At 39.4% G+C, this 20311-nt stretch overlaps 1 protein-coding gene across 3 annotated transcripts in view; it reads right to left on the bottom strand.

Annotated features, from left to right (window-relative positions):
• Nucleotides 1-20293, bottom strand: part of gorasp2 (golgi reassembly stacking protein 2) — a 42672-nt gene extending 22379 nt beyond the window's left edge. Inside the window, exons 1-3 of one of the 3 annotated variants that reach the window (XM_020509747.2) lie at nt 20040-20293; nt 3161-3241; nt 1819-2022 (exon numbers count right to left, since the gene is read on the bottom strand). In XM_020509747.2, coding sequence (XP_020365336.2) covers nt 1819-2022; nt 3161-3241; nt 20040-20258 — 504 coding nt within the window. In that variant the 5' untranslated portion in view covers nt 20259-20293. Of the gene's footprint in view, nt 1-1818; nt 2023-3160; nt 3242-19010; nt 19108-20039 lie in introns of those variants that run through there. The other 2 variants (XM_048598768.1, XM_048598767.1) reach the window with 2 other exon arrangements.
• Between the last annotated feature and the right edge of the window lie 18 nt (nt 20294-20311).

The following is a 20311-nucleotide window of genomic DNA, read 5'->3' as shown; positions in this document are numbered from 1 at the left end:
GCTGGTGAGACCACATCTGGAGTACTGTGAGCAATGCTGGTCCCCAAATCTACAGAAAGATATTATTTCATTGGAGGCAGTTCAGAGAAGGTTCAGTGGGATGATCTCCGGTATGGGTGGATTATCCTTTGAGCAAAGGCTAAACAGGTTGGGACTCTACTCTCTGGAGTTTAGATGAATGAGAGGTGATCTCATTGAAACATATTGGATTCTTAAATGGCTTGACAGACTAAGTGTTGAGAGAATGCTCCCCCTCATGGGAGAATTTAGGACTACAGAGCACAGGCTCAGAATAAAGGGGCACCAATTTAAGACTGAGATGAGGAAGAATTTCTTCTCTGAGGGTTGAGAGTCTTTGCAGTTCCCTGTCACAGAGCACCGTGGGGCAGAGTCCATGTGTATATTTAAAGCTGAGATAAATAGATCCTTGATCAGTAGAGAAATCAAGGGTTACGAGGAAAAGCAGAGAATGGATGTGAGGAACGTTAGATTAGCTATGATCCTACTGAATGACAGAGCAGGCTCGAGGGGCCAGTTAATGTATTCCTGTTCCTATTTCTTATGGTCCTACGTTATAACTCCCCAAAGCCTGTCCACCATCAATTATACTGCAAAGTAAAATCAGAAATGTGATAGAATACTCTCCACTTGTTTGGGTGAGTTTAGCTTCAACATTATTTACGAAACTGTCCAAGACAAAAAACACCAACTTTGCTGAAACCCACTTAGACATTTATCCACATCCATCATGCAAACCATGGTTCCATTGTGCACCATCTACAAGGCAGATAGCAGTAGTTCACTAAGACTTTGAAAAAGGGCACCTCCTAAACTCATGACCTCTACTGCTTGGAAGAGCGATGGCAGGAGCACAAGTGTGCACAGTGGTTGGCACTGCTGCCTCACATCGCCAGGACCCAGGTTTGATTCTAGCCTTGGGTGACTGTCTGTGTGCTGCAGTTTCTTCCAACAGTCCAAAGATGTGCAGGTTAGGTAGATTGGCCATGCTAATTGCCCCGTAGTGTCCAGGGATGTACAAGCTAGGTGGATTAGATATAAATGCAGGGTTACGGAAATGGGACAGAGACTCTGGGTAGGATGCTCCTCAAAGACACTGTGCAGACTCGATGAACCAAATGGCCTCTCGCTGCACTGTAGAGATTCTATTATTCTACTAAGTTTGCATCCAAGACACACATCAGCAAAGTAGGAAATATAATTGCTATTTATTTGTCATGGAGGGTTAAAATCCTGGAACTCCCTTATTAACTACACTGTGAGATTATGCACACTGAGACAGTCACCATTCAAGAAGGTATATCACTATCACCTTCAAGAACCATCACGGATGGGCAAAAAGGCCAGTCTTCCCAGTTACACCCACATGCCATGAAGATTCTTTTTTAAAAATCACATTTAACTTGAGATGTAGTATATTTTAATAAGTTTGAAGCACTAAAACTCACAATATAAGCAACTGCTTGTGACCACTTGTGTATAATTTAATTAAGATTTTAAAAAGAACACCTGCTCTCTTCATCCACTGACTAAAAACTGTAATGACTTTAAAATCATTGCCAAAGATAATGCATGATACTATTAAGAGAATTACACAAATTTACTTACATTTTTTGAATAAGATTAGTTTTTAAATAGCTTTAAATTTAAAAGCATGTAATTTTGATAGTACTTCATTTTCTAACTGGGTGAAGAAAACCAAATCTTTATTACTGTACAATTTTAATGCTAGACTTCTGAAAAATGCAAACTATTCCTCATACCCCACCTCTCCCAACCTCCACAGCAGAATTTACTTACCAACACATGCCACACATTTTCATTAGCTCCCTCAAAGCTACAGAAGCGAATGCTGACTCCAAGCAAGCCTTGACCTCCCCACATGTTGCTGGGAGTTACTGTAGTTTCTCTCAGTTTGAGTGTCTTGCTGCTGTAGACAACCATTTTAATCGGTTTCTCCACATTGGCTTTCAAAAGATCTTTCAGAGTATCATTGTCCTGATTCTGAAGTCAAAACATAGTAAATATGTTTTAAATTTACACAACAAATGTTAACACAAATGAAATGCTTCTGAAGTTGAATTGTGCTCATTACTCCCTAACCTCAGGCCAACGAAGCAAAATCATTTACTGGAAATGGCACCCACAAGTCACACTTGCTTGAAAAATGAGAGAAACAAATTAACACTGCAACAAAAATAGAATATGCTGGAAAAGCTCTGGCAACATTTGTGAAGAGAATTCAGAATTAATATTTTGGGTCCAGTGACCCTTTTGGTTTAAATTAACACTACACACTAGCTGGGCATTAAAAATACAAGAGATATTCTATTCATAAAATTCAGAATTGTTGGCATAAGTGGTTTTCAACCATGAATACATTTACACAGATGCAAGAAACAATTGTCATCATGCCCATCTGTAGAACTGGATAGGCCTCACAACTTCACTTCAGTTTCCACTTACAAAGATATGTATTGTACACACTGTCTGAATTGAACATAAGTGACCACCATAACAGAAAGCAGCATCCTGACTAAAATGAGAGAGTAAATTTGCTGCTTCCTGGAATAAACGAAGTAAGTTCAAGATAGCTAATGATTTTAACCATTAGAGATTTTTCTGCAGTCCAAATAAAGTGGTCTGCAGGTTTGCAACCAGCAATTAGTAAGTTTCCTCAAAAGCCTCTAGGGCAAAGGAAGATTAGAAAGGCTAGCTATTAAAAATTACTACTTTATTCAATAATTTTAAAACAGAAACCACCAAAAATGTATGTGCATAGACACTGTTATAAAGTTAATGCTTAAACCATATGTTGCAGCGACTAAATTCTTAGATTTTAGTATTAAAATCTTGTGGATATGAGAAGCTAGATTTAAAATAGAAATACTTCCTTGCACATAATACACACTCTAAACTGATAAATATTCTCAGAAAATCTATATACTAGTACACTAAGAGTGGAAACCGCAATGGAAGCAGCGTTTTAAAAAAAAATTTAGAATCCACTATTCAATTAATTTTACCCCATTAATTGCATTCCACAGATTATTCAATACATCTCTGCAAAATGCATCTGGATAAAAATATGAAATAGAAAAATAAAAATTATAGCTGTTTCCATAAGAAAAAAACTGCTTACCAATCTAGCATCCCCAATGGAAACAACAAAATCAAAGAACGGCTCCAAGCCAGCCCTGTGACCAGGGGAATTTTCTTGAACCTAAAAGGAGAAGATAAAGTAATACTTGTTAAACGTACAAAATATTTTAAGTTAAAATTTTAATAGCCCTATGAAGCTCCTTGTATTCATTGAAGCGTACAACTAAAAAGCACACAAAGAGCAAAGTTAAAGTTTGAAACCCACAAGACAAATAAAAGAACAGCAGATCAAATGTGACCGACCATGGTGGAATTCAAACGCAGAACATTTTCCTGGGACTCTGGATTACTAGCCCAGGAACTGGTCCCTCTTCACAACTGCAAGTCCATGACCATAACTAAATGAAGTACACCAAAGAGTGAAATTCATAATCCTAAAACAATAGTACTCAAATGATGCAAACTTAGTCCAAGAATATAATAAATGTTAATTCCTCTCCACTGCAAATTCACTACATGACCCAGAGATACCAACACATACCCAAACTTCCTGAACCCTGGAATCCAAGTGAACATGGATATCGAAAATCAAATTCATGAACAACCTAGTTATTCCTTCACTTGCCAATTTTTTTAAACCAAACGAGATGCTCCTTCCCTTTGGGAAAAAACCCAAGGTAAAATATTCTTGCCTATGGCTCGAGAGAGAGCGAGAATGAGAGTGAGAGAGAAACAGAGACAGACAGACACACACACGGAAAAAGAAATGAAAACACAAAAGCAAGCAAGCCACCACTTGATGAAAAGCAATTTTGATCCTCACTGATAATCATAGAAAGATAATTGAGGGTCTTACTATGTCTGCACCTCCATGTTGCATTTTTGGTCCTTCCTTTGCAGTCCAGAAAAAAAAAAACATTCAGCAAACCCTTTTATGCTCAACTACTCTTTGGACAGCTGAAGATTGAATGTCAACTATTTTTAAATTATTTCTATTTCTATTTTAATAGAAGTTAAACAGTGACTTATCCGGTAATGGTAGCAGATTTCAAATGATTACAAAATTTCAACCTTGAAGTTCCTCAATTCATGTACTGCAGAAGCAACTCCTGTTTCTGAATTGTTTAACCTGCAAACTTGGACCAAGACTGCATCACAAACTTCTATGTAAGGTGTTGGTGCAGTTTTCAAGCAAGAAGGACAGTGACCTAGGAGAAAATAGTAACACAAACACAGAAATGGTGGCTCCTAGCTTACTGTACCAAAATGGATTTCAAAAAGATGTCATAACTTTTATCTCAAAAATCTGCCTCAAGGTTTTCATCTATTCTGGGACAAAGTTAAGCTGAATTCACTTTGCAAACAGGTTTCCAACAATATGACTATAAAAGTTCAATTTTACCTTGTTTGCTGTACTTAGTAATCAAAATTGCGCTGCTTCCTAACAGAAGTAAAATCAGAAACCCAAAGTATTATGAATTGAGAGCTGGATGTCTATCAGTTGGATACGGAGGAAGATTTGAATATTTTATTAAACTTCACAGGTGCAATTTACAAAGATGGTCTATTAGAAGCCATTGAGGGGTATAGTCAGACTAATGAATTTCAAAGGCACAGTAATTCCACAGAAGAACATGAAATAGACTTGAACAGACTGCATAAATGGTAGCAAAAATTCAACTTCTAAATTGCTTACTCAATGCTCACACTTAAATTGCTGGATTGTACTAAAGTGTCATGTATGGACAGGCTCCTGGTGTTAACCGATAAGGCTTTTCTGGAAAAGATATCCATTTAGAGATATGCCTGCTTTTTAAGAAAAATCCTGGTAAAACATTCTTTTCAAGCATCTTTGGTGCAAATGGGAGATCTGCAAGGGAGTGAAGGAAGAAGGACACAATGATCGTGAAAATTCAAGATTGTTCATTTACAGGGCACAGGTGTCAATATAACAGACGATGTACAGATGGAAGGAATGGGATAAAGATATTTTTAGCTTATCTGGCAGAAAACGAGATTGGAGCAGCAATAATAGATGAATGAACGAATCCAAGAAAAGCCTGGGGAACTGTTAGTGGTGCTTCGAGTACAAATCAAAATATCATCATACAATGAACTAGTAGCAGTAGTCACTGTGGTCCCAGAGGACTGCTCTCTAATTAGAGGGATGACTGGTGGTGCATTTAACCTGAAGGTCATCAGGCCTTAAGTGAAGGGTGAGGTTGAAAAGATGCTACTCTCATGGTAACCTCAAAATGGTATGGGAAATTAACCCACACTGTTGATGTCATCCTGCATCGCAAACTAGCCATCCAGCCAACTTAGCTAACCAACCCATCACAATTAAATACACCAAGATGAAAAGCAAAGATTTCAAAGCAACATATGATACAGACTTTGAAAGGTGAAGATGATAGTGATTATTCAGAGAAAAGCTTACTAGTTGCAAGAAGGTTTAGTCAAGTAACGTATGCGTTAGTCACAGGTTAATCTGACAGTGCTATTTGAGATAGTGATTGCATCCTGAAAATGCATGGAACAAACTGATCAAAATACTATTCAGATTCACTCAGTAGTGATGTCTGAAGGTCAAGGAGTATGAAAGTTTCACTTCGTTCAGGTTTGGAGATGACAACACACAGAAGTCACTTAAAAGAATGGTGATTTGATGCAACGATGTAAGTCACATCATTAGTACTGATGTAGTCTCTAATAAGGGACCCTTGCTGCTGAGTAACTCTTCCATGGAAAAAAGCTGAAATGAACTGGACTGGAACATGATAAAGCAGCTGTTTTTGGCAAGTCAATAAATCTGCAGTTTATCCAATCAAGGCACTTTTGCATCTCGTTAATAAAACTTCAAATCAGAATGTTACAGAAATGTTAATAGCATCAGGGGTTAAGAATCAGAGAAAAAATAATCAAGCTAATGACAAGTTTAAGAGACATTTCTAAAAATGTAAATTTATGGTCATGAACACAGCAGCTGAAATTCTTTTTAAAATGGATTCAGTGAAAGAAATCCTGCAGAGATTCATGAGCTATTATAGAAGATCTTAATCAATCAACCCAAATTGCAAGTTAACCAACACTCAGGCATGGGCAGTCTATGTGTTTTTTATTCTTTCACAAGACGAGGGTGTCACTGGCCAGGCAGCATTTATTGCCCATCCCTAATTGCCCAGAGGGCAGTTCAGAGTCAACCACATTGCTGTGGACGCGTAGGCCAGACCAGATAAGGATGGCAGTTTCCTCCCCTAAAGGACATTGTCGGAAAAACCCATCTGCTTCACCAATCAACAATGGGTTCACAGTCATCATTAGATTCTTAATTCCAGATATCATATTGAATTCAAATTCCACCATCTGCCATGGCAGGATTCAAACCCAGTTTCCCCGATCGTTACCTGGATCTCTGGAGTAACAGCCCAGCTATATTACCACTAGACCATTGCCTCCCCTAATAATTCACTTCAGTTAGTAGGGGTCAATATTCCTCAATTAGTCTCAGGGATGAATTCTAAAATGCCGTACGTCCTGTGTAATAGTTCTCCCTGTCTTACAAAGGATTTCATGTTTTCTGCAAATTTGAATGCTTCGCATGAAGGGCATTATCAGGTTAAAAAGTCTCAGAGAAAGTCCAGTGAGCTCCACACAAAGCATAAAACCTTCCAATAGAATCGTTAATTCTGGGAATTTAGCACATTATAAAAATGGTCGTAAAGAGTGAAAAGGTCTGGATAAGTTTGTAGACTGTGATGGTGAGGCAGTAGTTCTCCAACAATACAGTAGTCAAACTATTATGGTCCACTCATCTCAGCTGATTGGGATTCCCTACAAATTTCAGTACTTAAGAAGTTAGAAAATGGCACAATTCCTGAACTTCACATACTCATATGTTGGACTGCTATGAGGAACAGGATATGGTAGAAATATATGGCACTGAATGGTGACAGGAGGTATGATCATGATGCACACTCCAAGACTGTTGAACCCAGAGGACAACTGCCTCAAGTGGGGACTTCAGTGACTTGTATACCAGAACTCAGTAAATGCAATTTGATAACCAATTTAGAGAGAGCAGGGAAAGTTACTAGCATGTTCAAAAACAAGTAAATGTCAAAGATATTGGGCAAATGGCAAGATCAATGGACAAGCAAAATGGGGTAGAATAATGGAAAGCAAGGAAACACAACGCAAGTTCTCATTGTGGATCAGGGAGAGACTCTTGGACTAGGAAACATTCACGAACTGGTGACAGGACCTTTGATCAAAGGAGGGTATAATCCTATAGTGTTAGCTTGCAAGACATGGGACAACCACAGCTGACAACTTGGTTGACCAACAGAACAAGAATTACAAGAACAACCTAGAAAAACTACTAGTAGTTGAAGATGTTCAGACTGTGAAATTAGGGGAGGTGACAGCCTAGTGGTATTATCGCTGGACTGTTAATCCAGAGACCCAGATAATGTTCTGGGGACCCGGGTTCGAATCCCGCCATGGTAGATGGTGGAATTTGAATTCAAAAAATATCTGGAACTAAGAGTCTAATGATGACCATGAATCCATTTTCAATTGTTTTGGAAAAACCCATCTGGTTCACTAATGTCCTTTAGGGAAAGAAACTGCCATCCTTAGCTGGTCTGGTCTACATGTAACTCCAGACCCACAACAATGTGGTTGACTTGTAACCACCCTCTGGGCAACTAGGGATGGGCAATGAATGCTGCCTAGCCAGCGATGCCCTCATCCCATGAATGAATAATTTTGGTGGCTGTCATCAATTAATAGAGGCAAAATGAAAAGCATGAGATAGCTGGAAGGAATCATAGAATCCCAACAGTGTGGAAACAGGCCCTTCGGCCCAACAAGTACACATTGATCCCGAGAGCATCCCACCCAGCCCCATCCCCCGATAACCCACCTAATCTACACATCCCTGAACACTCTGGGCAAGTTAGCATGGCCAATCCACCCAAGCCTGCACATCGTTGAACTGTGGGAGGAAACCAGAGCACCAGGAGGAAACCCACGCAGATATGGGGAGAATATGCAAGCTCCACACAGACAGTCGCTGGAGGGTGGAATTGAACCCGGGTCCCTGGCGCTGTGAGGCAGCAGTGCTGACCACTGAGCGACACTGCCACCCTAAATCTGGTGTCTACTTTGACATATCAGGTGATATCCATCCAGGTGATAAAGTTGGCTATGCATGAAAACATCCTTCTGATGGGAAATACATGACTATAGTAAAAGTAGTCGCTCAAGAGTTTTGAAGAGACTTGGACATCAAGATACAAGGATAGACTCCCATACAGCAAGAAAAGTAATTCTGAAAACTATCTTGTCTACCTTGGCCACATATTGTAGGAACATAAAATCGATCAATATAAACAGTGCATTATGGCAGAAGAAAAATTTTTTAAGAGTGACGTGTCTTATGAAACCACCTTGCAGGATTAACTTTATTTTCAATAGTTATTTATTGTTTAGTTATGCCTTTGGTTAGCTAGTGAGATATTAACTGTGGATGCTAGAGATCTGAAACAAACAAAAACAGAAATTGCTGGAGAATACTGAATTGCTTAATTATAATCAATGTAACACACTGGTGTAATTTGTTCCTCTATTTGTGAATGCATGTCAGTGTGTTAAGTCAAGGGCCACATTGTCTCAGGTCACAATAAACAATATTGGAGGTTTGCTTTTATGGCGCAGACTAACAAATACCAAGCTGGAAATAAACTTTTCTGGAGTTGTTGATTGGTTCGTCGAGCTGACTGGTTTTTGTGCAAATGTTTCATCTCCCTAGGTGACACCATCAGTGCTGTGTAGCCTCCATTGAAGCACTGTTGTTCTGTCCCGCTCTGAATTTATATGGTCTCATCTGTCATGGTGGGCAATCTTGTTTCCGGTTTTGTACCTTAGCGGTATGCAGATGGGGTCTATTACAACATGTTTGTTAATTGCATTGGTGGTCGAAAATCAGGCCTCCAAGAATTCTCGTACTTGTCTCGCTTGTCTTAGTGCTGTAACTTTGTCGCAGTCAAATTTATGTCCTTCTATGTCGGAGTGTATTGAAACAAGGGAGAATTGGTTGTGCCGTTTTGCTGAGAGTTGGTGTTCATGTATCCTGGTGGCGAGCTTCCTGCTCGTCTGTCCTATGTAGTGTTTCTCACAGTTGCTGCATGGTATTTTATATATCACATTTGTCCTGCTCATTGTGGGTATGGGGTCTTTCGTCTTTGAGAGTAACTGTTGATTTGTGTGCTACCCTTATTCCAAGAGGTTGTAGGAGTCTTGTAGTCAGTTCTGATGTGTTTCTAACATAGGGTAGGGTGGCCAGTGTGTTGGGGCGTATAATGTCTTCTTGGTGTTGTTTGTTTGCCAGGCATTGGCAGACGAAGCTAACACTCATATACAGAGCCTTTGCCAACAATGGTTATCCTAACAGCTTCATCTGCCAATGCCTGACAAACGAACAACACCAAGAAGATACTATACGCCCCAACACATTGGCCATCCTACCCTCTTTCAGAAACACATCAGAACAGACTACAAGACTCCTAGGACCTCTTGGAAAAGGATAGCACACAAATCAACAGCCACACTTCGCCAGTTACTCTCAAAGACGAAAGACCCCATACCCACAACGAGCAGGACAAATGTGATACATAAAATACCATGCAGCAACTGTGAGAAACGCTACATTGGGCAGATGGGAAGGAAACTTGCCACCATGTTACATGAACACCAACTCACAGCAAAATGGCACGACCAATTCTCCCTCGTTTCAATACACTCTGACATAGAAGGGCATCAATTTGACTGGGTCAAAGTTACAGTACTAGGACAAACGAGACAAAAACAAGCACAAAAATTCTTGGAGGCCTGGTTTTTAACCACCGATGCAATTAACAAACATGTTGAAATAGACTCCATCTACATACTGCTAAGGTTCGAAACCGGAAGTCCAAAGATATGCAGGTTAGTTGGATTGGCCATGCTAAATTACCCATAGTGTTCAGGCATGTGTAGAATAGGTGGGTTGTAGAGGGATGGGTCTGGATGGGATGCTCTGAGGGTCAGTGTGGACTTGTTGGGCCGAAGGGCCTGTTTCCACACTGTAGGGATTCTACGATACTACGAAGACTGCCTACCATGACAGACCAGACCATATAAATTCAGAGCGGGATAGAACAACAGCACTTCAACAGAGGCTACACAGCACTGACAAGGTCACCTAGAAGGGAGATGAAACATTTGCACAAAACTCAGTCAGTTCGGCGAACCAACCAACTTTAACCGCAACCCAAGCTACAGATATTTGTTAAAACAATAAAATTTAAAAAAACAACCTTTATTTGTTAACAGGATGAGGAAGTCACTGGCTAGGCAGCATTTATCGCCCATCCCTAATTGCCCAGAGTGCAGTTCAGAGTCAACCACATTGCTGGGGGTCTGGAGTCACATGTAGGCCAGACCAGGTAAGGATGGCAGTTTCCTTCCCTAAAGGACATTAGTGAACCAGATGAGTTTTTCCAACAATCGGTAATGGATTCATGGTCATCATTACATTCTTAATTCCAGATATTTTTATTGAATTCAAATTCCACCATCTGCTGTGGCAGGATTCGAACCCAGGTCCACAGAATGTTATCCAGGTCTCTGGATTAACACTCCAGCAATAATACCACTAGGCCATTGCCTCCCCCTTGCTGTAAACTGTAGAGACCTTTGATGTGAAACAGTTTTTTTTGGTTTTACAGCAAAATTATGTTTGAAAAAATTAACTGACAATTGTTCTAAATGAGAAACAGTTAATGTAATATAAAATAAACTTTGGAATTCGGTTCTGTAATTTGTTATGTAGTTATTTTGAATTTTAATCTGCAATGATTGAAAGTATTATGTTATAACTTCAATTTCAATATACAGGTAGTCTCAATGCATTGATTTTGGTACAAACTCTACACAGATCTTTATGTCGGAGCAACTTGTATCTCCTTTGTCATTTTTAATTAAGTGTCCAAAAGATCTAGATAGGCATTGGAAATCCCCACGACATTTAGATTGATCACAGTACCTTGGTAGTGCCTCCTTAGCTTGCTAACTTTACAGATCTCCACTAACAGGGAAAAGCTGTAAGGAGTTAGAGTCATAGAGATGTACAGCTAGGAAACAAACCCTTCCATCCAACTCATCCATGTTAACCAGATATCCTAAATTAATCTAGTCCCATGTGCCAGCCAGCATTTGGCCCATATCGCTCTCAACCCTTCCTATTCATATACCCATTCAGATGCCTTTTAAATGTTGTAATTGTACCAGCCTCCATCACTTCCTCTGGCAGCTCATTCCATACACACATCACCCTCTGCATGAAAAAAGTTGCCCCTTATATATCTTTCCCTTCTCACCTTAAACCTATGCCCTCTTGTTTTGGACTCCCCAACCTGGGAAAAAAAACCTTGGCTATTCACCCTGTCCATGCCCCTCATGATTTCATAAACGTCTATAAGGTCACCCCTCAGCCTCTGACGCTCCAGGGAAAATAGCCTATTTAGCCTCTCCTGAAAAACTCAAACACTCCAGTCACATCAACATCCTTGTAAATCTTTTCTGAACCCTTTCCAGTTTCCCAACATCTTTCCCATAGCAGGGAGACCAGAATTCCAAAAGCGGCCTAACCAATGTCCTGTACGGCTGCAACATGACATCCCAATCCTATACGCAATGCACTGACCAATAATGGCAAGGGTACCAAATGGCTTCTTCTCTACTCTGTCTACCTGTGACTCCACTTTCAAGGAATTATGTACCTACACTCCAAGGTCTCTTTGTTCAGCAACACCCCTGAGGACCTTACCATTAAGTGTCTAAGTTCTGCCCCGATTTGCCTTACCAAAATGCAACACCTCATATTTATCTAAACTGAACTCCATCTGCCACTCCTCGGCCCATTGGCCCAAAATCAAGGTCCCGTTGTACTGAGATAACCTTCCTCAATATCCAGTACACCACTAATTTTGGTGTCATCTGCAAACTTACTAAACATACCTCTTATATTCAGGATGTTCCTATATAAATGATTATTATCCAAAGGAACTATCAGAAGACATCAGGAAGCGATATCAAGAAGATAACCATCACCCTTAAGAAACCAATCAGGAATTGAGCATATGCTATCTAGCCAATTCATGATTGATCATGGGTTGGTAAAACCTTCATAAGCCATTGCACGAGATGTCTCTGTTCACACACAGGAGTGATGGCTAGTAAGGGTTTATAAGTTTTTATCTTTAGTGGACTGGCATGCAAAGACAGTAGGAGAATTTTAGTCAACTAAACAAAAAACATGTGCCCAGTCAGCCAGAAGTCACACGTTGACGCACCAAACTGACTGAAGAATCATTGTTCAGTATTTATTGTGATAAACTTAATAAATTCTGTGAAGCTTGTGGAAGATACTTGCACAGAGTGTTTTTTTCGGCCAATCAGGGTGAGAAAAGTTTTTGATTAGCTCTCTCAATCCAATCTATAATCATAACTGTCTTAAGTCTTATTATTCAAATTAAACTGAACACTCCATATCTTACAGCCTAAAAAGGATGGCAATGTAGAAAGGAATATACAGAAATAAAGCCAAAACATTTACAGATAGATGTATGAGTAATTTTGAACGATGTACAGTATGAATGGTGCTGTATTTCTCAAATAAAAACAAAAGTTCCAAAGAAGAGTCATTGGAGTTGAAACTCTGTTTCTCTCTCTCCACAGACACTATCAGACCTGCTGCATTTCTCCAGTACAGTGCAATTAATTCAAGGTTTGCCTTGTACTCAGTTGAAAACAGATCCAGCAATCTTCTGGTATCATAAAAGGGAAACACGTTGCTGATTTCTATGAACGTTTAGTTCTAATTAATTAATTTTTATAATTTCTTATAAATAAGACTAAAGGGGAATTTAGGATTAGAAAACAAATTTTGGAACTTTCGGACACAGATTTCATTAGAATAGGTCAGAAGAAAGCTTGAATCAACAATTTTGTCCAGAAAGCATTATTTGCTTCCTGATATACTATGTTGTCATAGAAAGATAATCTCCTATCTAAAGAAGCTGCAGAGTAGTTAAGAATTTTGATTGGATAGTCAAATTGGCGACTCACCCAGACAAGCCCATTTGCCAGTTTGATCTATAGGAATCAAGTACAGTTGTGAAACAAAATCAAATACCAAACAAGAACACAAAGTTTTAAGGGAAAATATTGACATAATTAAATAAAGTGAAGCATATACACAAACTTTCAGCATTTGAGGACCCAAAGGGCATGAGATTAGTTGTTTATTGTGGTGCTTCTCATCTGGATGTGTGTCAGAGTTTAGCTCATTTTGTAACATTCTTGGTGAGTGAAATTTGAAAATGCCCCTTGTCCTGGGAAGCTAAGATGATAAAAAAAAGTTGGTTAGAAGCAACTAAGCATTGGAAACACTAGTAGAATATAGGATGGAGGTTTTATTTAACAAATATTTTGGATGAAATTCAAAACATGACATGGCCTGAGAATAATTTGCCATTGAATGTTATATAGATAATTGCTCCCTGCGAGATAACATACATTCAACAAAATACATAAACTGATAAAAGGACCTTACCATTAAGTGTATAAGCTCTGAGCTTTCTTGTGTAAAAGATGGTAGAAAGGAAATCTCTAAATAAAATGAGTTAACACAAGATTTTAGTCCAACATTATTGGATTTCTAGACTAATAGGAATGCTTGCCTTCCATTGGAGGTCCCAGAAGTGGAACATCTTGTATTAAGATGAGATATACAGAATACGGAAAATTTATTTTCTCTCTTCAATTTGTTTTGAATAGTTTGTGTCATAGAGTTTCAAGTTTAAGAAAGGGAATCTGTTAACGGTTATTAATTGTCTTATAAAGGTAAAGAATATACAAATGGAGGACACTGATTAAAGTACGCTGAGCACAGAAGAGGCAAAATTTATGGGACACTGGGTGTTGGTTTGATGAGAAGGCAAACATTTGTAATATTGCGTTCCATAAATAAATCTGGTACTAAGAAAGATTGGCATTTGATTCCAGAAAGAGTCAACATGATAAAGTAATCCATCAGGAATGAAGACAGTTTACAAATAGGACTAGTGATCTTTTACTTCATGACATCCATGGCAATCTCCACAGCCTTTGTAAGCTCTATGACAAGCAACATTTCTTCAATTTGAAAGATTAAAAAAGGGTAACAGGCTACTAAAAATAAATTAGTTAGATGTACCTTAAAATAAAACCCAAGCACGAGACATTTTTGCAACGCTGTTGATTAGGCTCAAGCTTAAAGGCCAAAAAAGCACTTAATCACTGCTATCAATGTTAACGTGACATGTCTCCCTACCAAAAACATATACATTTCAAGAGAAATCAAACGTTCATACAGCCAGCTTGATTTTCTCAATCCAAAGCCATGATTTTTGGCCAGATCTCTTGTAACAAATCACTAACTTCAGTCATGTCATACAAAATCCTCAAGATGGATTACTGCAGGAGCGTTTTCGTGTATTTTTTGAAAGGAAAATGTTTTATACTCATTGCTGTGAAGGATGTCAGCACTCTTAAAACTAAACATTTTTACTGTTCTAGCATTCATTCCCAGCAAGATTGAGCGCAGGCAGATGCAGTCTTCACTCTTCACTATTCCTCAAACTCAAGAAATATTTTTACTAAAAGACTCAAGATTTATTTTAAATGGTGTCTTAAGGTTATGACTTTTAATTTGAAAAAAAGTTTCAAAACTAGACACAACTGGATGGCTCCCCTTTCACTTCACAATTGGTGGCTATGACTCTAGCATGCCTTGTGCCAATCTTATGAATCTTTTCTACACCCTTTCAAATGCCTTCAAATCTTTCCTAAAGTGTAGCATTCCAAAATGGACACAATGTTCCAGTTGAGGCTACACCAATGTTCCATACAGGTTTAACATAACTTCCTTGCTTTTATACTTTGTGGTCCTATTAATAAAGCCAGGGAAATTGTATGCTTTCTTAGATGTTTTCTCAGCTTGCCATGCCACCTTCAATGATTTATGCACATGTACATCCAGGTTCCTGACCCATAGACTGCAATCAGTGAGAAAAGGCAACAGCACCTCCTCCACGACAACACTCAACACCAGTGTCCTGCAAGGCTACTTATTCAGCCCCTTACTATACTCTTATACACTCATGACTGTGTCCCGTCCTACCCGCATCTACAAATTCACTGACGATACCACCATTGTAGGCTGGATCTTAAACAATGACAAAACAGAATACAGGAAAGAGATAAGAGTGCTTGATGGCATGGTGTAAAGATAACAACTTCTCCCTCAACGTCAACAAAGCAAGAGAGCTGGTCATTGACTTCAAGAAGCAAGGTGGAGGGCATGACCCTATCTACATCAACGGAGATGGTCAACCATGTCAAGTTCGTAGGAGTGACAATCACCAACAATCTGTCCAGGTCCACCCACATTAATGCAACAGTCAAGAAAGCACTACAATGCCTCTACTTCATCATGAGGGTAAAGAAATTCGGCATGCCCGAATTTTTATAGATATATCATAGAAGGCATTCTATCCGGATGCATCAAAGCTTGGTATGGCAACTGGTCCACCCAGGATCATTAGAAACTACAGAGAGCTGTGAACACAGCCCAGTCCCAATTCGCCAACCTTCCATCCATTGACTCCATCTATATTTCTTGCTGCCTTAAGAAGTTAGCCAACATAATCAAAGGTCCCTCCCACCCCAATTATAATCTCTTCCAATCTTGTCCGTCAGGCAGAAGATACAAAATCTTAAAACACGTACTAACAGATTCAAGAACAGGTTTTTCCCACTGTTATCAGGCTTATGAAGGGACCCCCCCATGTATTAGAGCTGATCTTTCTTTGTACCTTCTCTGTAGCTATAACACTAAATATGCATTTTGTTCTATTACCCTGTTGAACTTATTTACAATACAATTTGGCTGGAATAGCACGCAAAACAACTTTTCACTGTACCTAGGTACATGTGACAATAATAAATCAAATCCTATTATCCTGCATCCTCTTTACAATTATTCTCTTGTCTCTGTATTCTTCACGCCAAAATAAATCATCTTCCCTCAAGTCATGATAGCTTTCCTTAATTGTCTTGCATTTACCCAAGTGATCACTAAATTTGTCTCAATTTATCATTTCTAGATGTTTCTCCACCAGCATGGTTAAACTGACTGATTCTATTTGCTGAATTTACCAATGCATGCATTTTTTGAACAAGTGTTAACATTCGGTGTTCTCCAGTCCCCTGGTATCATTCCCACATCTAAAGCCACTTCAATAAATTTCATCTGCCACTTTGTTATCTATTCTATCAATCTAACTACATCCTTTTGAAGTTTTACACTGTCCTCTTCTCACTTCACAATGCTTCCAAGCTTCGTACAATCAGTAATTTTTTGAAATTGTGCTCCGTGTATCAAAGCCTTGGTCATTATTTATATCAGGAACAACATCCTTTCTAAGCTCTGATGTTCTTTGCACGGCAACTGGCATCGGCCCCGGAGGCCCGTGCAGCTGATAAGAAAATTAGAGGAAACATTGATCAGGAAGGGCAAAGATTCCAACAGGACCCTTGGGGGATCTCCACAACAAACCGTCCTCCTGTCTGAAAGACATCTTTTTAACCACTATGCTCTTTTTCCTGTCACTCAGCCCATTCTGTATCCATGTTATCACTGTCCCTTTTATTCCACAGACTACAAGTTTGTCTACAAGTCTGTTGCGCAAGACTATCATGTGCATCTGGAAGTCTATGTACACCACAACAGCATGACCCTTAGCAACCTTCTGTTATTTCATCAATAAACTCCACTGAGATAGTTGAACAAGATTTTCCCTCAAGTCATGATAGCTTTCCTTAATTGTCTTGCATTTACCCAAGTGATTACTAAGTTTGTCTCAATTTATCATTTCCAGATGTTTCTCCACCAGTATGGTTAAACTGACTGATTCTATTTGCTGAGTTTACCAATGCATGCTTTTTTTGAACAAGTGTTAATATTCGGTGTTCTCCAGTCCACTGGTATCACTCCCACATCTAAAGCCTTAAAAAGAATGGCCAGTATCTCCTCAATTTTCAGTATCCCTGGATGCACCTTATTAACTTTAAGTGCATACAGTCTATCCATGACCTCCTCAATTTCAAACCAATCAAGTGTCTGGATAACCTCATTTTCCACAATAACCTGTGCATCAGCTTACCTCTTGGTAACGAAAGGCCGAAAATATTCATTTTTTACTTTAGCAATGCTCCCTGCCTTTGTGTAAATCTGCTTTTTGGGTCCACCTGCTTTTTGGCTCTAGTCATCCTGCTGCTGCCCATTTTACTACTTATCTTTTAACTAAAAGATGATTTTTGGATTCCATATTTTGTTAGCTGCCAGTCTCTACTCATACTCAATCACTCACTTAGTTGCTTTTCCAATTCTTCTCTGAATCTTCTATATTCAGCCTTGTTCTTGGTTGCTTTGTGTACCTAACAGCTGTCATAAGTAGGTGCTTTCTTCTTAATCGTAAATCTCTATCTATTTTTTGTTATCCAGGATCTCTGGATTTGATTGCCTTGTATTGCCACTTCAAGAGAATATACTTTGCACCAAACTCACTTTTCTCTCAAGGCAGCCCACTTTCAAATACAGTCTTGTCTATCAACTTGTCATTCCAGTTGATCTGGGCCAGATTCATTCTAAACCAACCGATGTTATCTTTTTCCTCAGTAAATTATCCTCACTCTGGATTACTCCTGGTACTCTTTTCATAAACAACTTAAGCTCCACCACTGCTTCACTACTGATGCTAAATCCATTTGGTCCACCTCATTTCCAAGAACCAGGCTTATTGGTGCCTTCTTTCTCAGTGTACTGGAAACAAAATACAGTAGAAAATTTTCTTGAACACGTTCTTGAACTCTTGCTCCTCTCTGCCCTTTACTATTCAAGCCTACATCTGGACAATTAAAGTCGGCCATTATAACCACTTCATAATTCTTTCACTGCTTGCAATTTTGTTCCTCCTCCAACTTTCCCACTAATTGGTGGCCTAAGACAACACCAAGCAATGTAACTGTACCATATTTTGTTTCTCAGCTCTGACCAAATAGATTATGTCCTTGACCTCTCTGCAGTGTTATTGTGAATACCTCTTGTATCAAGGAATCATTAACACTCAGGCATACCCTCCTCTGAGCCAGGCATGTTATTGCTACATCATATTTCCAAATGACAATCTACAACTGTAAAAATCAATTTTATCACATTCTGAGTATTCACATACCGTATGTATAATTAATTAATTAATTAATTAGTCTTTGCCACTTTCTTCAGTCCTCTGCACTTTTCCTAATTCTTTCCTTTCTAAATGGAACCATTCCCTTCTGCCTAATAGTATAAATTTACAGACTTTATTCCTCTTTACTACCTCTAAAAGCTGGTGCCCTCCCTCCAACAAAATCCACAAATGTAGTTTCCCCAATTCTTTCAACAATGTACTCGTGAATTTCCCAATAAGGACCATGCTCTCAGACCATCCCTTTTTAATAGGGTCCCGAACCGAAATGTCAACTTTCCTACTCCTCTGATGCTGCCTGGCCTGCTGTGTTCCTTCAGCTTGACACTGTGTTATCGTTTTTCAATAGGTGCTTTCTGCCCAAAACAGGTCCCAACTCCCCAAGAATCCAAAACCTCCCTCATTCACCATTCTTCAAGCTGTATATTGAGCTTTGCTATCTTCTTACTTCTACTCTTGCTAATACATGGTACTGGGAATGAATTGAGACATTACCATCTTTGAAGTCCTCCATTTTAACTTCCTCCCAAACTCCGGAAAAGGATGGTGCCAAACATTCACGCAAATTTGCAATTAATCATGACGGCACAAACTGTTAAACAATAATAAAATTCATAGTCTATAAAACAAATAAGAATAACTATGATCCAATTATTTTTGTACTCATTCGATGGAAGAGAGTGGAATGCGGTGTGAACGTATTACGGTGTGCATGGACAGCAGTAAAACCAGCAAGATGAACAAACTACAAACCCTCAATTACAGACAGACTAATGAATTAACATGTAATACCCTGCAAGTTACCTTGTATACAAGCGCGACATATTCGAACAGGTACACGGTCGAGATTAAAATAAAACAAAGTCAGCACAGCCTAATTAATTTGTCAATAATTTAGAAAATACATTAACGTATCTTGTTATATCAAGAGTTGGACAAAGGACAATTAGTTCAAAGTAACAGCCTGTCCTTTCTTGTTGCAGATGCAAAATTTGTTTTTGTTTCATGGCATCAGATGTGAGTGCATAGATCAACTACAGACACCCCCAAAATATTTCTGTCCACTTTATCGGAGGGTGAGGTTCGGAAATAATAAAAAAAAAGTTTAATTAGAGAAAGGTGAGTTAATTTTCAAAGTGTTGAACACATTAGAATTGCTACTTGTTTTTAGGGGATGCCTCGCCGTTAACCAGCCTGTTCTGTACCAGGGTTTGAGGCTCTAACTACCAACCACAACGAGGGTGTCCTGAGACAACTCACAAGTGGGGCTTTAATAACTCAAACCCTCAATGGGGCTTTAATAACTCAAACCCTCAATGAAGCCTTTATTTCGGCAGCTAATAATTCACATAGAGAGAGTGATTCTACTTTGACTGGGGATTACTAAACCGTGCTGAAAGCAGGAGTAGGCCGCGGCCCAATCCCCGGCCTTGCCTACGGACTCAGGCCGTTAAGGGGCCATCCCGTGACCGCTCAGTCAGCACAGGAGGAGCCGCGCCGATACTCAAGGAGACAGTTACATACTCGGAGAACATGATATCCCTCGCTGCCTCCTCCGGGTATTTCCACACTTTGAGAGCCCCCCATTACCAGCCGGACTCGGGAGGTGAAGTTTTCACACGAAGATCCGGATCCGCTCCGGCACGATACGTGGCAAAGACAGCATTCTGGGAAAAGGGCAAACACGTCAGGCAGGGAGTAGAGCCTGACCCTGAGCAAACCCACTGTCCTGTCTACACACATCCTGCCTGTACTGTACTGACCCTGTTTGTACTGTACTGACCCTGTTTGTTTTG

This window comes from Rhincodon typus, chromosome 7, assembly GCF_021869965.1.
Source record: "Rhincodon typus isolate 14 chromosome 7, sRhiTyp1.1, whole genome shotgun sequence".
NCBI lineage: Eukaryota > Metazoa > Chordata > Chondrichthyes > Orectolobiformes > Rhincodontidae > Rhincodon > Rhincodon typus.
The sequence above is the reverse complement of the archived record's forward strand: the minus strand, read 5'-3'. Positions and strand labels throughout refer to the sequence as shown.